This window comes from Apaloderma vittatum, unplaced genomic scaffold, assembly GCF_000703405.1.
Source record: "Apaloderma vittatum isolate BGI_N311 unplaced genomic scaffold, ASM70340v1 scaffold24968, whole genome shotgun sequence".
NCBI lineage: Eukaryota > Metazoa > Chordata > Aves > Trogoniformes > Trogonidae > Apaloderma > Apaloderma vittatum.
In genome coordinates this window covers 1-21948 of record NW_009729390.1, presented here as the reverse complement: position 1 = coordinate 21948, position 21948 = coordinate 1, and the positions used below count along the sequence as shown (strand labels likewise).

The following is a 21948-nucleotide window of genomic DNA, read 5'->3' as shown; positions in this document are numbered from 1 at the left end:
GCAGCTTTATTTCCCTGCCACAAAGGCAGGGCGCCTGAGCCGGCCTCGAGGAGGGCTGGCAGCTCTGCTCTCCCAGACCCCGAGCTCTGACCTGGGATGCTGGCAGCTGCCTCGGCAGTTGTGTTGGTAACCACCCTTGCTGCCCACCTGCTGCAGCGAGGCGAGGACGCGGCCGCCTGGGTCCTGCTTCCAGAGCGAGTCCTTAGCAATGAAAAGCAATCGTACGGATCTTTGGTTAAGTCACTGAAGGAGGCGAAGATCTGAGCCGGGGCTCACCGGACCTAACACTGAACACAGCACTTGGAGAGCTAAGGGTACTTCCAGTTTAGACAGCAGCATGTGTCCAACTACCTGATTTCCACAGGCATGGCACCTGGAGAAAAAGGAGAAGGGGAGGAAGCATTGAAGGGGAGTCCCGGCTCTTCATCTGGATGCTTGGTCTTCCCCATGTCCTTCATTTGTTCTCGATCAGAGTCTGGACTTTATAGACAAGGTCCCGAGCCAGCTTCAGGATCTGCTTGGTGTTGTGTCGCTCAGCCATTTCTGGAACACAGACAGAAGGAACCCAAGAAGAGGCTAGACCTGAGCAGCTTGGCACCTCAAGGAGTCCCCCAGCCCCCCACCTCTCTGCTTCTCAGCGGAGCTCCAGGCAGGAGCCAAAGCTGCAAATTCCCACCTAAGTTCCCAAGCACCATCCCTCACAAAGACATCCGACTCTGAAGAGCGATCACTAACCACCTCGGGATGATCAGAGCTGTCAGGAAGCAGAAAAGCACAGCAAGGTGGGCTGTCACCATGGCTGGCAGGGTGGCTCCCCCAGCACCACCAGGCCTGACTGTTAAGGGGCCCGGGGTCTCTCTACCATCGTGTTCCGTGTACCAGCATCGCATACCCACGCATCACCCTGTTGACATGTTTACCAGTACAGCCCTACAGTCAGGTAGGCACGTGCTGCCCACATCTGAGCAGCTGCTACACATTCAGCCCACGAGAACACAAGCTGTACCATTGAAAAACTTGATGATGTCTGTAAAATCCATGTTGTTCTCCAGGATGATGTCCCGGTACATTTCCACCAAAGCCAGGGCGATGAAGAGCACGTAGTGTGCAGAGGAAACGTGCGCAGCTGCCCAGATGGTCTCCCAGACGGCAAACACGTCATCGTACACCAGCTCTATTAACAGAGGAAAAAGCCCAGCAGTTACTGCACCAGCCGTGGGTTTACAATCACCCTGAGTCACAGAGTTCACAGCAGCACTGGGAAGACACGCTGGGTGGTTTCTCTCCACAAGAACCTGTTCCAGTTGGAAGCAATAAGTCAGTCATCTCTACAGACAATTATCTGGGCCTGCAGCAGGCAGCACAGGCTTCAGGACAAAAACCTGGTGGCAGCTCGCCAGCAGCTCTGGAACAACAGGTTCTGCATCTAGACAGAAAAGTCAGCAACAAATCTACCGGGGAAAACGAAAGAGTGACACGTGGTGAAGAGCCAAGTTCAAAGAACTGAAGCCGCAGAGGGTATCGAGAAGCGTGGAGCCACGGCAGACCTTGCCTTCCCTCCCCACTTTGCTGGTCTCAGCTGTGTCCCTTCCAGTACACACCTCTCTTGAAGTCCAGGAGAAACCATCGGTAGCAGAAGTAGAAATGAGTGTAATCACCATTCTGGTGCATCAGCTCAAAGAGCTCAGAGTCCAGAATCTGCCAAGAAAAGCAAAAGAAAACTCAGTAGAGCACACCAGAGGCACCAGCCATGCCTACTCTTACCGCATGACATCTTCCACGCAGCTCTGCAATCCTGGCACACGTTACTCCAGCTTGTTTTTACAGCCTCCTGCTCTCCCCTCTCCTTCCCACAGAAAGCTCCTCTCTCAGCCTCTCCGAGACCCCCATCCCGAGAACAGCTTTCCCTCTCTGCTTTGAGAAGCTGCTGTGCCTGGTCCAGGACATCCCTACCTGGATCAGTGATCTCATGTTGGCAAAGTGGGTGTCCATGGCTCCTCCGTGGGGGAAGTTCTGATTCATCCTCTTCATAAGCTCGGTGAAACAGCTGAAAGCCAGAGCCTCTGTGCAGGGAAGAGAGAGAGTCAACTGCTCAGATCCCACCACCAGCCCAGCAGATCCCCCGGCTCCTGACAAAGGCATGGGGACAGCAGAGATGAATCACCCGCTCACCATCATCGAGGATGACCAGGAGAGGGGCGAGCAGGTCACACATCCCCTGCACGTAACCGATCTCGATGTGCTGCCAGATGTAGCTGTGGGAGAGAGCAGGATAAAGCGACCTGTGAGCCCTTTTCCCACGTCACCTCGGTTTGTAAATTATTTAAGAAACGTGTGGCACAATGGCCATGGCCATTGCAGGATGTTGATCCAGAGCTGTGCCAACAGCCATTGCACACGCAGGGAAAAGCAAAACTGTCGGTTTATCTCTTGTGGTCACCCTTCCCTGCCTCGATTCATCCTCTTGGCTGCTTCACCTCCCTGGCCCCAGCGTCCCAGGAAGCAACAAGCCCTGCAGAGAGATCTTCCCATATTTGGTAGCGAGTCAAAAGCCATTCAGAAAGGACTCAGATCGACCGCTGGCACAAGAGAACGATCTCTTCCATCCTGCCCACTAGGTTTTCCAAAATCTGCTGGGTTGTAGGTCTTATCTCAGCAGAGATCTCCCGACTCCGGCTGCCAGATAAAAGCAGCAGCTTTAATGAAACGGTAGCTTCTCCTCATATTTGCAAGATGAGTAATAATATTTTAGCCTTCACTGCCCCGTGAAGCAGCCACAGCTGCTGAGCTGGAACTGGTTTGAGTTGGCAAATGTCACATGCAGCAACCTCTGAGTCACAGGTACCACACAAAGAGAATCAGGAACGCGCCCAGGTATTGCTGTCTCCAGGGCAGGCACTAACCTCTTGCTTCAGGCACTTCCTCATTAGCACCAAGCAGGCTGATCCTCATTAAAACATTTCCCAGACACATTCCAAGTGGGCCGAGCTGGGTTCAGACCGGGAGGCAGCCCCAGGGAACCCTCTGCTTTGGCCAACAACCCATATACAGCCCAGACTCCTCAGTCTGGTAACTGTGAGGTCCTTGGAGCTGCAGCCCCAGCTCCAGGATGACAAGGGCATTTGGGGGAGGAAGTCAAGGAAGTGAAACTCAGAAACCAGAAATGAAAATCTGACGCTCCAGCCCCCGCCACGACTCCCACCTGCACATGATGTTGCGGAGTTTCTCCAGGTTGGTAGGTGTGAAGTACCAGTAGTTGCGGTCACAGCGCTGCACGTCCTTCTCGATGCGGTGTAGGTTCACCGTGTACATGTCCAGTAGCTCTGGCTGCCCAAACCAAAAAGCAAAGTTGATTTGTTTTCATCTAGAAACCAAAAGGAAAGTCGCGAGGGCAACAGGGCAGAGTCTGGGTGGAAGGCAACGAGGCAATTTCAGGATTAGCACAGGGCAAACGCAGGAGCACCCAGGGAGAAACTCACCCAGCGGGCAAGTCTGTACTTACAGAGTAGGTGACACCCGTCGAGGAGACAGCAGACGCTTCACTGTTGGCCAGATCAGTCACGGTCAGAGAATCCAGCTGTGGGTACAAACTCTCCATCTCTGGCTCCTCGGAGAGGTTATCTTCGCTCTCCACCAAGCTTTGCTTTTCAGCTTCGCTGTCTGCCCAGCTCTCCACCACAGTCAGGGCTACAGCATCACGACCACACAGAACTCCAGCCGAGCTCTCAACCATGGGAACAAAGTCCACGCTCCCACTGGTGGAAAATTCACCTTCCAGACTGTCTTGGCCCTGCAGCTTCTCCTCCCGCTGGGCACCATCCGGGTCCTGTGTACCCGGCACGTCGCACCCACCAGCCCTTCCCTGAGAGCTGGCCGAGGATTTGTTGGTTTCCAGGGCACTGTCCTCATTACTAAAGCTGCGCTCCGAGAACCCCGATGCGATGGAGAAGTTCTGGGAAGAGGGGTGGCCGGAATCAGGGGAACACGTGCCGTTGGGAACCGTCCCATTGGGGATCTTGCTTTGTTTGCCATCTTCCAGCTGAGCATCTGCTTCTGTCTGTTCCACTTCATCGACAGACTCAAACACCTGCAAAGCACGAGCAGGGAGCCACGTGAGAGCAAGCAAACCCTCTGCATTCAGCAAACCGTTGGGAACACGCGCATTCTGTCCGCAGGAGCTCTTGTTCCCAACGGTGGAAAGGGAGGAAGATCTGCTCCAGATGCACAAGGCTCATACAAGCAACCTGTGGAACAAAGCTCAGAGGACTCTGGGGCACTTGAACTCCCTGGTGCTGTGCCTGGCTGGGGCTCCCCAGCTTCGCCACGGTGAGAGACAGCTTCAGCCTGAGCATTGAGCTCTCCATCCCATTTTAACCAGACTCTGGGGAGGAATTTCTGGGCACAGAAACTCCTTAGCCTTTGGGTTCCCCAGCCTGGATTTGGCAGGTCGGTGCTCAGTCATTTGCACAACTCGGAGCCCACAGTCCCCCGTCCAAAAGACCACGCTTTACTCTGTAAAATACATTGAGCAGAACGTCATTTAAACAGGTTGGTTAAACACACGGTTACTAACACACAGAGCAGCCAAGGGCCCTCAAGTGTGAAGGCCACATGGGGCTTGGTCCTTCGAGCCTGGCAGAGGCAGCTGGTGAAGATTAAACTCCACCAAACAGCACACAGTTCCAAGTTTAGTGGCTCCAAGAGCAGGTTTGTGAGTCATTTACCTCCTCCAACTACCGCTTCTATTTGCCTGAAATCATTACGGTCTTTGGGGCAGAGAGCCGGACACTGCTGGGTGGCCTCAGTGAGCCAGAGGAGGCAAAGCGCTGCCGCTCACCTGTGTGCTGGAGCTGGAGTCGCTCTGCAGCCGGGCGTGGTTCTGGCGGCCAGAGCTGCAGCTCTGTGAAGACTGCAAGAGAGAGGGGAAAAGGCCAGTGAAAACACAAAGAGCAGGGTGTCTGGAGCAGAGAGAGGCTCAGGCTCTCAGAGGCGAGCCCATCTGCACGGAAAAACAAGCAGAAAAAGCACTCAATAAGTTCTCATATTTGACCCGTCAACTCTGCCGTGCAGATCTGTCACACGGCGCAGCGCCCTGCCTCAGCCCGCCACTGACATTTACTGCTGGAGAAGATGACAAAAGCCAAAGTCCCAGGCCAATCTGGTTGTTCAAACGCCGTGTGTTTGGGTCCGAGAGGAACTGCTTGCTTCTGGCCTTCAAAGAGGTCACACTGTCTCCCTGGAGTGCAAATTTCTACAAATCTCTGTCCTAATTTGGCAGCAACGCGGCTCACTCCATCTCAGTTTACATAAACGATGAAGTCAGAGGCTATAAAACAATCCCTCCAAGTATATTAGTGCTTTTTTCCTTCTCTTCAAGGACAAATATTGATGTTTTAAGCCAAACTCAGTCAAGGCAGCCCCTCTAAAAGTCAACAGCACCCTTTTCTGGCTTCCAGCTGAAGTGCAGAAGGAAGCGTCGGGCTTCGCAGCGACTGGGTCGGCGCTCTGCCTCACGGATTCCCTCCGAGCAACCAGTCCTCACCGCAGAGCAAGTCCTGCCCGTACTCTGAGCTTATCGCACGCGAGTCGAGGCACAAGGAGCGTCGCGCTGACATCACGCGCCAACAATAGGATTTTAAGAAAACGGCAGCAGGAGTTGTCCCCACCCTCGCATTGTGGGTGTTGGTGGGGCAGGGCTCTGATGGAGAGAGGAAGGGCGACAGTTTTCCTCCATTTCCATGGGAGTGTTTTGTAACAGGAAATTTCAGAATAAGATGGGAAAAGGGTGAACCTTTGCCTGTATTAATTCCGCCAGCTCCCCTCCTGGCGCGTGCTCCCAGAGCAGATAGATGTGGACACCAAAGAACCACCACAGCAGAGATGCTGTCAGGATGGGAACGATTCCTGGGGCTCCAGCAACGCCGACACACAGCCCACCTCTGCTCCTCGCAGCTCTTGCATGCAGGCCCTGGGTCGGACTTGCCTTCCCGAAATCTCTCCCTCTCTGTACACATGTGGCCTGCCTGGCTGGGGCTAAGCTCATCTCTTTCCTAATTTGTCACACAAACTCCCCAGAGGAAGCCAGATGAAGTCTCCAGTGCTGCTCCTACTTTTCGGCTTGGCCTCCACTCACCTCTGGTGCAGCAGCGTGAGGTCAGATAAGGCAGCACTGCTCGCTCCGGCGTGCTGAGCTGTTCTCCTCCAAGGACAAAACCCACACGGAAACACTCCCTGGACTGTGTTGCCAGGACTGTCTCTCCTTTGACAGGCTTTTCCTTCTACATCCTTCGGTTTGGGCTGTGGATCCAACTCCTTGCTGCGCTGCTAAAAGTCAGTTCCATGGAGCTGGGTGCTGGGGCCCAGTTCTGCCCCACAAATGCACCATGGCTGCCCCAAGCCCTCGGGCTCCTTCCCAGCCAGCCCTAGAGCCACCCCGCTCCTTCTGCCCCTGAGCTTCCTCTGTGCTGAGCAGCTGATGGAAAGGGGAGCCAAGAAATCCACTGACCTTTTTCACAGCCCCTCAGTGCCACAAACATGGTCTTCCTTCCTCACCTGCTTCAACATGGACTTTCGTGGGGCTAATCCTGACACGCACCAGGAGTGCAAACCAGGTCACAAGTATCCCTTGTTCTCCAGAAACACCCACAAGAAACATTTTACAGGACTGGTGAGAGTGGCTCCACAGACACACGTAGCTCCACAGCTGAGCACTGGGCTTCCAGCTGAGCCCCTGCCCTCTCTCTGCTGCCCCCAGCTCCCAGGCTCTCTGTGCCCAGGACCCCGACTCAGAGGCATGGATGTAGAACTGCTCAACACCGCTGCAAGAACCAAAAGGAATTTGTTAGACCTCTAGCATGTCACTCAGGCACAACCTCTCCATCAGTGCAGTTCCACAGAGTCTGGGAACCGAGGTCGTACCACAGGGGATGTGCGCTCCTACTGCTACACACTCCGAAAGAGCAGATGAAAGAAAACGAAGCCCTGACCCTAACTTGCACAGATCACAGTGAGGGACAAAGCTCACAGACAGGCAGAGCAAGAACTGTGCCTCTGTCCTTCCCTGTAGCGCAGCCCAACACACCGGTGTGTGCACAGCCCCTGCAAAACCCCCGCACCCTCACCTCGTTGCTGATCGTTGAGTCCCGGTGCATCATCCTCTGCAGGTGGGAATCCAGGCTGGCCCCGGAGGAGCACTTGGCCAAGGCCGCGGCATGAGACTCCTTCTCCCGCTGCCGGACGATGGCCTCGCAGCCCAGCCACTCGGCCATGGCCTCGCCCCCCCAGCCACTCGGCCATGGTGTGCTCATAGCAAGTGCGGATCTGGTCGTCAGCCTGTGGCGTTTAGAGAGAGAGTCTTGGAAAAGATACCCCTGGAACAGCCCAGAAACTGGCCTCCTCCACCCCCCAAACAGCCCAGCACAGACAGGTTAAGTGCACGCTTGCATTAGCTGTGGCCAGAGGGGACATGAAGTCACCCATCTCCAGCACAGTGCCAGCCAGAGCCTCACCCACAACACCTTGCAAAAATTACGATGGAAAAATGACCATCCATCTCCCTTCCTGAGGCATGCAGGGCACTGAACATCAGCAGTCAGTGGCTGCGCGGGGCAGCATCGAGCTTGGTTCTATTGATTCCTGCTTATCTGGGTCTTTCTCTCACCTCCTGCATACAGCCACAGTACAAGCAGGACACAACGCCTGGTGGGCTCACAGGGTGGGCTCTGCCACAGGGACACTTCAAACTGTGAAATATCCAGGGCGTGCCAGTGCAAAACCCCAGGCTGCTGACCCACACCAACCTCTTTCCTTTCTGCCTCCGTCATCCCAAACTGATAATGGCCCAAAAGGAAGGGCCACACAGCCTTCCTGATCTCGTGCTGGATCCCACCGTAGTAGATCAGCCGCAGCAGCTCCTGGTCCTCGTAGCTCTGTGGGAAGAGCTCTGCGTCAGAGCACAGACACAGCATCAGCTGTGAGATGCAAAGGGCAACCCCGGCCCAGCTGTGGCACCTTTCAGCACCCAGAGAGCTGCCCACACACTGACCACGTGCAAACTCGCTGCCCATTCATTGCTGATGCTCTCTCAGATCTCTGCTTGGCCTTAAGCACAGCCAGAGGGCCCTGTGGATGGACATTTTGGGAAATACTGGCTCACCACAGCCAGACAAGTGGCCCACAGCCACTCAAGGTCACCGCTGGCACATGTCAAGACTGTGACACTGGTCACAGCTCTCTAACTGCTGGGCTGTATCGGTGTGCTGGGATGCCCCACAAGACCACAATACTCAGGGTGACCGACCCTGCTGCAGACAGGCTCCCAACAGCAGTGTGCTAAGGAGAGTAGCCTTCGTTCCCCAGCTTCCACGTGTCAAAGATTACGAGCCCCAGGCTCCGTGCAGCCTGGAACAGGCTTTCTGATTTCTCTTCTCAGGAAACTTTTCCATTTGCTTTACCCCACCATGCCACAACAGCTTAAGTGACACTGTCCTGGACACCCCAAGCCCACCACAGCTGGCATGTCCCAAGAGTGCTGGCCCTACCGTGCTGTCCTGGAGGTATCTCTGCCATATCTCCACGGTGAGTCCCGAGCTGGCGTTGCAGGGCACGTCAGGAGACACGATGTTGTGGTTAACCAGCGCAGACAGGTGGGTTCGCACCGTGGAGAGGTGTCTGCAGTAAGCCAGCCCTGCAGCAGGCAGAAGCGAACATTCAAGCTAGGAAACTTGGGGAGCCACGAGGATGAAGTGCAGGAGAAAGCTCTGATGAATCTGGTCCCTGAAGGAGACCCTCTGAAGTCACACACAGCCTAAGCAGCAAAGCAGGGAATCTACTGGGACAGGTCAGCATCTCCCTGTCTCATGCCACCAGCGCTGCTGCTCGCTGGGCTGAGGTCCCAGGATCGGTGTTCAGAGGTTTGCTCCCAATGCCGAGCATGTGAACACAGGGCTGCACACAATAGGCTGGTGCCAGTACCCTCGGCCTCTGCCCTGCTGCCTCAGCACCACTCCTAGCCCAGAGCCCAGGACTTTATCTCTTGCCCATCACACCTCAAGGCATCATGCATGTGACAAGTACTCACAGCCGTAGAAAGCCCGGGAGAGGATCTGGTACTTCATATTGTCACACAGGAGCTTCAGTGGAGCTCTGCCAACAAAAACGTATCACATGTGAGGACTGGAAACGCTTTTGTGCATTCCCTCAGCCCCTGCTTTGATCTGTTCCAGCTCTGCCTTCAGAGGTGCACCATGGGACCTCTGTTCAGCTGGAGAGCTGCAATTCCCTCTGCTAAGACATGGCCACACATCGCAGCCGAGACATCTGAGGTGAGGGGACAAGCCTCCCATCAGCCTGGACATGTCCCACATGCCCCTGCAAATGGTGCCTGGACCACCGAGACAAGCGTGAGGCTGGAGACACCACTTGCAGCATCATTGCTCTAGCTGAGCCAGCCAGCTGGGCTTTCACCTGTAACCCTTGTTTAATTTTACCTGTATTTCTCAAAGCCAGCAGCAGCAGGGCCATCGTACCTTTCATGGCTGCAGCCGTTGGATGGGCCACCGTCAGAGGAGCCGCTCTGAGAGCAGGAGGAGCAGGAGGACTTGCGGGTGCTGGGTTGCCACATGGGAGGCAGGCCAGTGCCCGGTGCGTCCATCAGGTCCTGGGCTACTGTAAGATGACCAAGAGAGGAGCATCAGCTACTGCCTGGCCCTGCCCCACAGTCAGGTGAGCCATGGGAGGTCAGAGAGGAGAGTTTTGATTATCCCACTCCTCTTTTCAAGGAGACTCCAGCAATCAGATAGGACCCACACCAGGTAATCACAGCACCAGCACTGGTGAGCTCAGGAGAAAGGAAATAAAAAGCACTGATGAGAGAGAGAAAACCATCTGCTAATTAACTACAGTGCCTTCAGCAAGATCATCTTAAACTGCCGAGTGCTAACCAAGGCAGAAAACAAACACCCAATACGGAAAGACTCCAGAAAAGGGGCAGCAACAGACCATCACACAGACAAGAAAAAACATGATTGAAATCAACCATTGCCCTTGGATCCCATCCAAGATTCAAAGAAAAAAGTGGGTGTTGAAATCACAAGACAGGAGATACAGACTTTGATGAAGAGGATGAGAGGGACAGCAGGATCAAGCAGCTCTTCATGTTGTCACTTGCTAAATCCCCATTGAAACTCTGAAGTTCTGTTTGCAGCGGCCTCAGATTCTGCTCAGGTCCTGCCCCACAAAACAGCCAGGGGCAGGGTGAGGGGAGCCAAGCTGTGCCCACGCTGAGCAGCCTGGCTGCTGGTCTGGAACAGCCGTGCGCTTCGGACTTGGGCCTCCCTAGGAAAAGGTCACCATGATGAAGGCAAATCGTGGGATGCAGAAAAAGATTAATGAGGAATAATCATATTTATTCCTCCTTGGAAACTAAATTGTGGTAAAAATTCCAGATGCCTGCTGGGAGAGGGTTTCCTCACTTGCCCTTCATCTCACTGACTATTGAATAACTGATGATAGCATGAAAAGTGTTGAAACATTCCTAATTCCCTCATATCGAGCTGATGGGTTAGTGATGGTCAGCAGTGACAGGGGACACCTCTACAGGAATTGTCAAGTGACAGCACAGGCGAGCAGTAGTCCCTGACACCAACGACAGGAGCATTACACTCAAGCTGAGCGGCCCCCCGAGCGGCAAGAAGAGGTCGAGATGTGATGGGGAGACTCGGAAACCACTTAGGGATCACCACCGTCTTGCTTGCAGCTGGAGTCCTTGCCATCTTCCTTCTCACAGCAGTGATGGAGGTCACAGACGCAAGGAAAGGATGAAAACCACCACTAATGGTAACTAGAGACACGGAGAGAGGACAAGGGCGCAAATAAAAGGGGAAGAAGGAAGAATCTGTGGAGAAGAGAGAACTGATGCAGTTCCACCCCCCTCTGGGAAGGTCCACAGGAACCGCACTGACTTTGATGACGCCAGCTGAGGAGATTGCAGCAATTCATTTTGTAGAAAATTTGGCCCCCAGCGTTTTAAGGAGTAGATCAAAAGGAAGCTACAGAAAGGAGCATCTCTATCTGTTATTGTAGCCTCAGTCAGATTTTTATCTGACTCACTGATTGTGTTAGTCAGCTAAAGGCAGGGGAAGTTGAGTATAATCTTAACTGATATTAAGTCACAGGAGATGTGATTGCCTCCTCTAGCCTCAAAAATAGAGGAACACTTTTTTGATCAAGTTGCATAGCTTTTTCAAATCACTCTCTAAGCCTTCCATTGCACTCTTGGGCTTCCACCCTTATAAAGTCATCTATGATGTTCTCAGAAGCCAAGAAATTGTTCTTGGTATTCCGCAGAAGGGTAAGGGCCAATGTACAGTCATTTCAGCCAAGCACATGGTTCAGACCGTTCACGGGCAGACACTCAGGGCACTGCCTGGTTTGGTGAATCCAGCAGCATCCTCTGCCTTGCCCTGTGAGATTGGGAGTGAAGACATGCGGGTCAGGCCTGGCAGGACACAGCGAAGGGAGCTCCTTTGTGCTGAAGGAACGCAGTAGGATTTAATGCAGCACTTGTAGAGTTGGCCTGGTGATAGCAAGGAAAGAATCAGCCCTGGAGGCTTGTGATGGTCGAAAGGAACATGGCCAAAGTGAACCTTACTACTGAAATTACATGCAAGAATTTTTCTTCCAACCATTAAGGCTGCTGTGGACCGTTGTGCAGCTGCAGAAGTGAAGGACTCGGTAGCAAACAAAAGGTTAAAACACAAAAATAAGGTCCCAACCTACACATGAGGGTGGTTAAAAGGCAGTACTGTTACAAGCAAAGCCCATTGCTCTGGAACCATTTCCTGGCACAAATTGCCACGTGCCTGTCAGGGCTATGTCTCCAGCTGTTCACACTACCCCCATGACAACCCACCCAAAACACTCCACCAACACACTCACCGAACTCAGACTGTGTCCCTGGGTAGATTATTCTGAAAACGTAATCGGTGGCTTCGTCATCTTCCTTGTCGGAGGCAGACTCGGAGGAGCCCTGGGGACTTCGCTTCCTCAGCTTGGGAAACACCTTGCCCTGGTGAACAAAACCCGCTCAACACAAACCGCCCCGTGACCAACCACGCAGCCGGTGTGGTCACTGCCCCGTGCGCCGAGCTCCTGCCTAACAAGAGCCTTCGTCAGCCTGGGGGCTGTTTGCACGTCCCCTGTGCTGAGCAGCTTTGGGATTAAGTTTTCACTGACACAGTGAGTAGATCAGCCTGTTTGTGCACAGGGTGTGTGTAACAGAGGTCCATGAGAACCAAACCCGCTGCACCGCACAGCCAGCGCTCCCACACCACCGCACCCTCTGCCCAGAAGGGTCTGTTTAGCCGGTTGAGGCCATGAGTTAAACCAGGCTTCCACATTTCAAGCCCACCTTCCTTCTTAGTTTCGGGAGGGGCGACCGTTTAAAATGCAGCAGCCACTAACTAGGGGGCCGGTTAGCTCAGTCAGTTGAGCATGGCGCTAACAATGCCAAGGTCGCAGGTTCGATTCCCGTCCGTTCCCCATGTATTCCCTGATCTAGTCGAGAGGTGACGTCCCTGGCGGCAGGGAGGCTGGATTAAAATGATCTCTGAGGTCCCTTCCAGCCTAGGCCATTCTATGATTCTAACACTGGGCAGAGGGTCCAACCCATCAGCTCTGCTTCAAGACAGGCCACAGGGGAACACTGGCAAGAACCCGCGGTGCCGTGGGCTCGGGAACAAGCCCAGTTTCAGGGTGCCCACCTTTCCCCGCTGCGACCAGAGGGGTGGATCCAGCTGCCCGTGGGGCAGGAGGCCGTTCTCCAGGCAGGACAGGAACTGCAGTAAGTGGCCTCCTCTGGGGAACCGCAGTGGGGGCCTCTGAATCCCATCCTGGCTCACCAAGACAACCGTTCCACCGCTGTCTACTGTTAGCAACAGTGACAGCAGAGAGAAGACACAGACATGAATGAGGGAAATACAACCAATCGAAAATACAGAGGGCAAACAAGAAAGCTCAGGGAAGTGTCTTTCTGGTATAGAAAATAAAGACTTTCCTCTTTATTTGGATTCTTATCTAAGTCTCCTACATGTCTAGGGCCCTGGAGAAGGCTTCCCTGGCAGATCACACCCTTGAAAACCAGAGAGCATTGCTCTGCAGGGAGCACTCCCCAGCCAAGCACCACAGCCAGGAGCTGGTTTCAAGGCTTTCCTAGAAGCATTTGCACAGTGACCACCCAGAGCTCTGGACATCTGCTTCGCAGCTCAATCAAAACGCTCCCACGTGGGCACTCCCCAAAGACCTAATGCAGCAAGTGTCAGGGTGGTAACACCCCCAGCAGCCCCCCACTCTGGCCTTACCTTGCTGGTGACAGTGCAAGTAGACGATCTCCTCCAGGCGAATAGTCATGGCATAGTCCCAGTACACGCTGGAACAGAGAAAGAGAGGGAAGTTGGGAGCTTCAGAGATGCAAGAGACTCTGCTTCTGCTCACATCAGCTCCAGATCCTGCCTCTGGCTTCCCTAGTGCCAGGGCAGGCACCAGAAAGGATGAGGTCCCAGCAGCAGTGCAACTGCCATGAAGGCAGCCTGAGGAAGTGACAACATCCCTCCAGAACTAGTAACTGCCCCTGCTGCCACAGCTCAACCAGGGCAAGTCCAGTCCCACCTGCCCTGGGGTGTTTCCCTACCCTCAAGTCATCCCCAGACACAGAAAACATGCCCATGGATCCTGGCAATTGCAGGGAACGGCATGGAGCCCTGCAGAGCTGAGCACTCTACCCTGGGCAGCCCAGAAAAGGATTCCCCTGCATTTCCTAACATCCTGCTTCTTTGCAACAAAATAATTTCCAGATTCTGAGCAGTACTATCTGTCACTTCACAAAAATAGCACTTGAAATAAAAGCTCAAAAAGACGGTCAACAACCATTGGGGTGCGTAAGAGTTGTTCCTTGTAGGTTCATACTTACTTTGTCATCTGGTTCCTCTCTTCCTTGGTCACGTCTTGACACTGGGAAGTTTTAGAGCTTAGGCTGATGCCCAAGTCAAGAACTCAGAAAAGTGGTGTAGAGGTGAAAATAGCATTATAGGGGAAGGGTACCAGGCATAACGGAATGGCCCAGGGGCCAAGAAGAGAGGAGAGATGAAAATAACACAGGTAAACAAACCCAAAAAACTACAATTAAGAACAAAAAAAAAAAAAGAGAACAAGTTTTGCTGAAGAAGATCTTTACCCTGGGTCAAAGAATCAGTATCCTAAACACTCCTGCCCTCCTGCAGCGCTTGCTGGTTCAAAGGGATTTTGTTTCGTTTTTCAGGCAAATTGGGACCTGGCACGATTCTGTAGTTTGTTAAGAGGACTGTGGCTGTTGAGAAATGCCAGCAGTTCATAAGGCAATCCCAGTAAAGGGCGTAACAATGCACTCTGCCAAGCAAACGAAGCAGATGTCAGCCCCCCCTGGGCAAACAAGCTCCAGGGACTCAGTTAAATCCACAGGACTCTGAATACCTGCACATGGGATTTGGGGCAGACTGCACCGTAACAGCACCACAAACTGGCACAGGCTGTGTGACCGAGGCGCCATTAGCTGGGACCTGCTCCTGTTCCCTCTCTCTGCAGATACTCTTCCCCAGTCTGTGAGCTCCTCACTTCTCCCAGATTAAAAGAACCACAATAAACCCGAAAGCAACGTGCAGCGCATAGAGAGAGCATTCTCCTGTGAAAATCCCCGAGGGCAATAAAGGAAAACACTTTGAATCTTTGTCTTGCTGAACACTTCCCAGCAGAGACGGGCAACAACACAACATCTCCCACCACCTCAGGCCTCTCTCCCAGTCCCTTCCCCTGCTACAGGCTCAGGCAGTCAGCGGGAGAACTCCCTGATGGCCTTGGACACCAGATTCAAACTCTCAATGTGGGGAACATTTGCCCCCCCCACTCTGCCCCACGCCCTGGGAGCACACTCAGAGCCAGTCACCTCTTCTCGTAGTCCAGATCCCCCACAGAGCCGTTCATCAGTTGGTTGGGCGTCCACTTCAGCGCCATGATGTCAGCAGTCTGGTGAAGGGACAGATATCCTGGGATTGCCTCCATGTCATCTCGCTTGAGAAGAGAAACACAGTCACAGAGTGAGCTGGTGAGAGCAGGCTAGAAGATGCCAGGAGCACAAAGCACCTCTTCAGACTGCCCGAGGCCAAGCCAGGCCCTGGAGCACAGTCCTGGGCCATAACACAGCGTCACCTGCTGCCCCTCAACCCATCCACTCAGCAACGGTGAGAAACCCTGCAAAATCTCCCAAGAGGACACGTCACCAGCTTGGAGAAGGGCGTAGAGCAGCTGCCCAGCTGAAGCAAACTTAACAGCTCCACTTAAGCAATGTGCACTTCATTTATTTGATTACAATAAGCAAGAGGGACAGCAGGAGGTGTTTTGTGGCCTCTGGTCAAGAGCCTGTTTCCAGTGGGAATCCAGCAAGCACAGTTCAGTCGCTGCCTTCCCAGACCAAAAACGCGCCAGTGCTTTGCTTCACCGAGGAGCAACTTGGGGCAGAATTACCTGGAGGGGAGCAGAGAAGTATTGTAAAGCCCAGGTGCCCCAGGAGGTACTTACTGGCTGCACCAGGACATTGTTCTTGCCATAGAGGAGCGTGGCTCGGGAATTCTGGTGCAGAGACTCCACATAGTCCCTAGCAGACAGCGACGGCCGGTCATCCATGCTGCCACTCGAATGCCTTTTCTGAATCTGGAAGAGATCCACATACAAACACGAAGTGAGTGCAGACACCTCCTGCTTTCAAGAAACTTCTCTTGAAAGCTCATTCCATACTCACTTACACACTTAAGAAAGTCACTACCAGAAATCTTTCTCTCTGTATTCTCTGAGAGGATTCCTGGCTCTGGCCAAGCTCCATTCTGTACTTAGGGAAGCCCCAGGAGTGTGCTTTGTTTGCAATATACCGAGCAGATTTCAGCTGCGTTTGTTTTTCCATTCATACATGACGCTCTGAAAGGGCACAGGCCCCATGAGGCAGTGCCGCGTCAGTTCAGCACGCCTGCAAGTCTCCATGGGCTGCATTCCCAGCATTTCTGGCTTGAAGACACCAAGTAACTGCACTTTTCTACCTTCAAACAGGCAGAGCCGCAAGACCCAGGGAGCACTGTGGAGGCTTTGCCCCTGCCAGCCCGGCCATCCCTGACTCACGCAGAGCGCCGGGCGCTTGGTGGGCGAGTCCTGGCGGCAGTGGGAGCTGTGGATCCGGTGCCTCTGAACCAGCTCATCTGCCGAGGGGTCTGTCCAGAAGTGGTCAGCGGTCTTCATCTTCGTGTACTCCAGTGCACAGGGCCCCACTGCACAGAAAAGAAAATCGTAAATGCAATGAAGTTGTCGTGTTGTTCTGATGAGTGCGGTCACCTCTGATCCCCAGCGCCTGCCATCTCGGAGCGTGGGTGGCAGGAGGGCAGGCAGCAGGCATCGGGCTCAGCACACACGGCTGCAACGTGTAACAGCAGCCAAGAATTCAGAGGGGTCAGCCAGCCCTGGCGCCGCAGCACCACGCAGCTTCCCACAGCCCAGGCTCAGCCCTGCTTTATGTCCCACACAAGGACTGAAGCCTGGGCAAGAAAAGGAAAACCCCAAGCTCAGCCTCGTAACTCTCAGCAGCTGCACATCAGGTTGTCCCTGGGAGCACTCCACAGGGTTACCTGGCCGGGGCTATCAGGTTTCTCAAGTTACTAGAAAACAACTGCATTTCACATCCCACATCACAGACTTGGGAACACAGGTTCGGAAAGCAAGCTGGCAGAGCAGGTTAAGAGGAAAGTGTTACCCAGTAAAGATGCAAGAATTGGCCCATCCACAGGATCCATCAGGAGAGCTTCTTTCTCGTAGTACTTACTAGAAGAAATAAAAGACAGCAGAATGTTGGAGCATTTCAACCTCTTGGAACTACAAAATGACAAAGAGAATGGTTTTAAATCACTGTAATGCACTTTTTCTCTGTCGCTCCTTGATGGTGAGAGGGCAGGAAGCCTTAACAGGCTGTTTCTGCCAGCCATGAAATTCCTGAGGAACAGACACCCTCTTGCAGCACACTGCAAGCATCACCACCCCATAACGCAACACCGCCAGGACTGAAGGTGATACCTGACCAGGACAGGACAGCACAGCACACAGCTTCCAGAAGACAAGGACAACACAGTCCCTGACAACCTAGCCATCAGCAGAGCACCCATCAGAACAACACCACAACTACATTGCATTTTAGGAACTGCGTGGCAGCCACCAGCAGCAGGGAATCAGCCAGAGTCCCTGTGCTGGGCACAGAGCAGCACAACTGGCCTGTCCCCACCAAGGAGTTCTCCATCCCACTTGGACATAGTTCAGCCACTGACACCTCCAGGACCCTCAGGAGTGGCAGGTGCTGGCAGTGAGTTGGGGTGGATGAACAGTCGGCCTCTGCCAACACTCACCTGCTGTTCTCCACCAAGTAGTGCACAATTTTATCCAAGACCTTTTCAAACAGGGCTGTGCGGATCCAGAGGTGCTTGATGGCTTGAGGTGACAGGTTGGGCAGCTTCGGCATCTTGCGCACATTTTCTGGGACGCCCTGGACTTGATTTCGTCTTTAGAGGCACAAAGCAAAAGACAACACCATCACTGGCTCATCACAGGGCACTTCAGGAGTCCAGGGCACCCGTGGCACCTCTTGGGGCACAAAGCCCCAGCGGTGTTGACTGTGGTGGCCAGGGATGCCCAAGGAACCACATGGGGACAGGGCTCTGGAGGCCGCTCACTTCATCTATTCCACCCCGACTCCAGAAGGTCCACATCTGCATTTGAAAATTCACTTCACTAAATCAGTTTCCCACTGTAAAGGGATCCCTCGAACACGCCTCTGCCTCAGCAGAGTTCTCCTACCCACACACCTTCTCCACTTGTGCCTGAGGACAGCAGGTCACAGGCAGAGCAGCTTGGCTTAGGGCAGTGTAAAGATTTCGACTCGCAGGTAGCTGCTCCATTCATTCCCTGGTTCCTGCCCAAGGATGAAGAAGCCACTCAAACAGCAGTTGAATTAGTGCAAGTTCAAGCCCTGTGCACTGAGGCAGACCCAATGTGGTTCCAGCTGGCTTAGTGCACTGGTCCATAAACTGTGACAGTTCACGAGCGCACACGCTCAGCTGCCCCTGGAGCATAAGACAAGGGGCAGAGGAAGTAGAAATTTTTCCATCCTTGCTTAAACCACAACTGCAACTCAGTCTCCTAGAAAAGCCACTTGCTCAATCAAGCTATTGAAAACCTGACAGGACTGTGCTCCACTGGAAGAGCACTTCCTCCTGCAGAGGCTCCAGTCGGACATCGCGGTCCACAGCCAAACCTCAGCTACACACCTGTGCCAAAACACAAGCGACCTGTGGGGTAACAGCAATGCCGGTGCCTTACGCGTTCTCAATGAGCTGCTCCAGGTCTTGGACCTTCTTGCAAAGCTCCTCTGCCGGAGGAAAGCTCTTTCCCACCTTCATAAAGAGAGCTGCTATCTTGTTGCTGCGCAGGAACCCCGCTGCCCTCCGCTTCAAGCCGTACAAGACGCAGGCTTCCACAGCAGCTGCAACAGAGCAAAGCTGTTACTGGAGAGGCAGAAGAATGCTGGAGCTCACGTCACAACAGCCGGCCTCCTGCTGCATCCACAGCAGAAATGTTTCCCAAGAGGGAACCACTGCCACGTTCTACTTCTGCCTCAGCAGACAGGAGATTAGGGAACCCAGATGTCTTTTGACCCAGGTGGCTTTACTGCCTGCAGAGTCATCAGTTCTGCAGACTATAGAGAGGTACAATTTTATTTTTGCAAAGAAGAAAAATTCAGGTCAGTGAAGTCCATTATAAGTTTGGCTAATCTGAACAAAACCACTAGCTCCATGCACGTGAACACGACCTGTGGGTATGCCGAGGTGTAAGTGCTCCAAAGGCGAGTTAACCTGTGCCTGCTAAAGTAGGTCCAGGGTCTCCTTGAAATCACCCGAGAGGGACTAGTGAAGTGGGATAACTCATCTCAGACTCACTTATCTGACCAATCAAAGGCCTAAAGAGACCTTAGTAGACCGGTGAAGAAACAAGAACATGCAGCTTTCAGACCACAGAGGTGACACCTCCATGCCACCAACAGTGAGGAGTCTGTGCTGAGGTGCTGAGCCAGCAGCCTGGGTGAGGATTTCTCGGAGCACCTCGCTCTTTCACGAAAAGAGAGCAGGAGAAAGGACTTGGACCTGTGCTGTGCTCATGGCCCTTTGTTCTGAAAACACCAGGAGCTGGCTCCGCTACACGATACCCTGAATGCAAACAAATCGATGCTAACGCTGGGAAATGCCAGCGTGCACAGAAGTCACGTCCAGCATCCAAGCCCGTGCCGGCACGATCGCCGGCAGTAGCATGGTGACTCTCTCAATGGAACAGCGACCAGCTCATGGCAGGACAGGAATTGCACGGATCAGGAGCTGCCAAGAGTCCGTCAGGTTGAGCCTGGGGGAGGAAACAGCTGATCTGTGGTTTAACAGCTTCGAGCTAAGAATCGCTGTACCCAGCCCAGCGACGCACTGGCCATGCTCCCCCAGCTAAACAGGTCTGAAACTATTTGAGGTGACCAGAAATGGGTCTGAAACCATGTGACCCCAGGCTTGGGGTCCCCCTGCAAGCTCAGCATGAGGGACCCTCTCCTTTCTCTTCAGTGTGCTCATCAGTGAAACCACCATCGTTAATCAATGGGCTAGATGGATGGACGGGATATAAAACTTCTCAGACAATCTATTTTAAGACAGAGAACAACCCCACCTGGCCTTCAGGAAAACGTTCTCACCAGACACATGACAACTAACAAGCAAGTGCACTGCATCTTCTCTCTAGGATAATTGTTTTACTATGCAGACAAACAGGGTGACATTCTCCCCGTGGGTTTCGGGCAGATTCTAGAGAAACCAAACAACTTCCGCAAGTTTTTCCTGAGGGATGGGTATGGCCAGAACAAGAGGTTTTGCTCCCCGTGCTAGGAGGGTCCAAGTGAGAAGGAGAGAGCTCAGCAGTGAGAGACAGGCACACCAAAGACTCCTCCAGCAGCAGAAGAAACAGGGTGATTTTTTCACAAAAAACCTCAGTCCTCACACAAATGTTTTCCTGAAAAAGCTAAGAGAACCTGGGGATAAACCACAAGGAACGCCAGCAGCTCGGTCTGGTTTCAGAGACCCTCCCAGCTTGGCGATGACTCAGTTGGCTCCTCACAGCTGGTACTCGGCAGTTAAGCCCCTGTGTGAGGCTTCGCCTACCTCTCTCCAGCAGGGTCTGTTGAAAGGCAGCATTATGAGGTGCTCCCCAAAACCCGGAAAGCCCCGGCCACTTGGCCTCTCCTGCCAGGCTCCCTGCCCGGGCACGCAGCAAGTGAGGAGCCAGCGACGACTCCACAGAAAGCCATGCACACGTAGGGCTCCACCGGCAACCTGCTCGCCCGAGTCCCCTGGGAGGGCTCGGGATGGATGTCTAGTGTCAAACACAGGCTTATTAAACAGGCTGATCAAAGAACTGGAAAATTACACAGACCCACGGTTCTGCAGGTTATCGATCTGGGTCTGACAAGAAGCTCTCTGGTGCGTCGGCATCACTTCTTCCCCAGAAACCCAACACTGCAGAGCTGGCTGTGCCAAGCCTGCCCTGCAGCAGCCCAGTAGATGCTGATTTGCCTCTCACTTGGAAAAGCATTTTTTCCTACAGCTCAACAACTCTATGAAGACGTTTAAAAAGACATTTCATGCAGACCCATCAGCTCCCAGGGCTGAGAAATGTTCTCATCACTTCTGCTCAGTGCCGTGCCTGAGCTCACCGCCGGGCCGGCAGGACGGGCGGCATCTGAAGTGCTGTGAGACCTGTCCTGTTGCTGACAGCAGAAAAGCAATACGCCCGGCCAGCCAAGGCCCCCCGCTCACCCAGTATCAGCCGTTCAGAGCTGCTGGCTGGACACCTAGTCTTTAAACAAAGTCCTGCACATGCCTTCCTGATGCCCAGACATGGTACAAATAGCACAGCCCATGCACAGACGGGTCTTCCTACCTGTTGCAGAGGATTATTTGCAGAGGATTATTTGCAGCTGCAAAATAAGACCAGACTGCTTCACGGCTTTGGGACCAAATATAAGATTCACCCCTCTCTTCCCCTGCCCCCGACATGCCTTCATTCACTTGCTCTGCGCTCCAAGGCTGAAATGCAAATGACAGACAGAAAAAACCTGCCCTGCCCGAGGCTGCCCATTTGAGTCATGCCCACCTGAGAGCGCCCGGACACAGAAAGCTCAGGCAGGTCTCTGCTGCCAACCTCCTGTGGCAGAGTCAACCCCAGCCAAGTTGACTCCATCCCTGGAAGGGCCCAAGTCCAGGCTGGATGGAGCCTGGAGCAACCTGATCTAGTGGGAGATGTCCCTGCCATAGCAGAGGGGTTGAAACTAGATGATCTTTGAGGTCCCTTCCAACTCAAATCATCCTATGATTCAAGTCAGGTCAGGAGCCAGCTGGAGTGGGATCACAAGCAGAAGAGCCACAGCTTTGTTTTTGGAAAATAAGGTTATGCTTTACACACAGCTGAACTAGAAATCACAGCAGCCACCACCAGCTCTTCCCCCAGTTTCTACTTTTTCGGGATTTCTCAATTATAATGCCATGCAGCAACTTATCAGGGCCCAGTTTTCTGTCAGCTAAACGTGGTAATAGGAGGCCAGCAAGCCAACAAGCCCAAAAAGCCCCTCTGTGCCTCACATCCACCCCTGTACACTGGGAACAAAAGCCACATGAGCAAGCCTGGGCAAGCACCGTGTGGAGGGGCTGCTGTGGCTCACAGCACCAAAGGGAGCAGCAGCCAGAGCTGCCTCCCTGCTCAGCTGCCCTGCAGCCCTCCCTGGAGACCCAGGACATGCTCGATGCA

General features: G+C 53.5%; 1 protein-coding gene across 1 annotated transcript; it reads right to left on the bottom strand.

The window, feature by feature from the left end:
* Positions 1–454: 454 nt before the first annotated feature.
* SGSM1 (small G protein signaling modulator 1) lies at positions 455–18598 on the bottom strand (the record flags this gene model as incomplete). Its single annotated transcript, XM_009874432.1, is given in 23 exon segments — positions 455–543; positions 1007–1174; positions 1602–1698; positions 1954–2063; positions 2173–2255; positions 3203–3327; positions 3503–4087; positions 4838–4909; positions 7122–7295; positions 7297–7332; positions 7800–7928; positions 8541–8686; positions 9080–9144; positions 9528–9666; positions 11938–12067; positions 12762–12925; positions 13359–13426; positions 14975–15099; positions 15607–15738; positions 16198–16343; positions 16823–16890; positions 17466–17618; positions 18436–18598. Coding segments are annotated over 23 exon segments (3167 nt in total), but the record flags the coding sequence as incomplete, so codon positions are not given.
* Positions 18599–21948: the final 3350 nt, after the last annotated feature.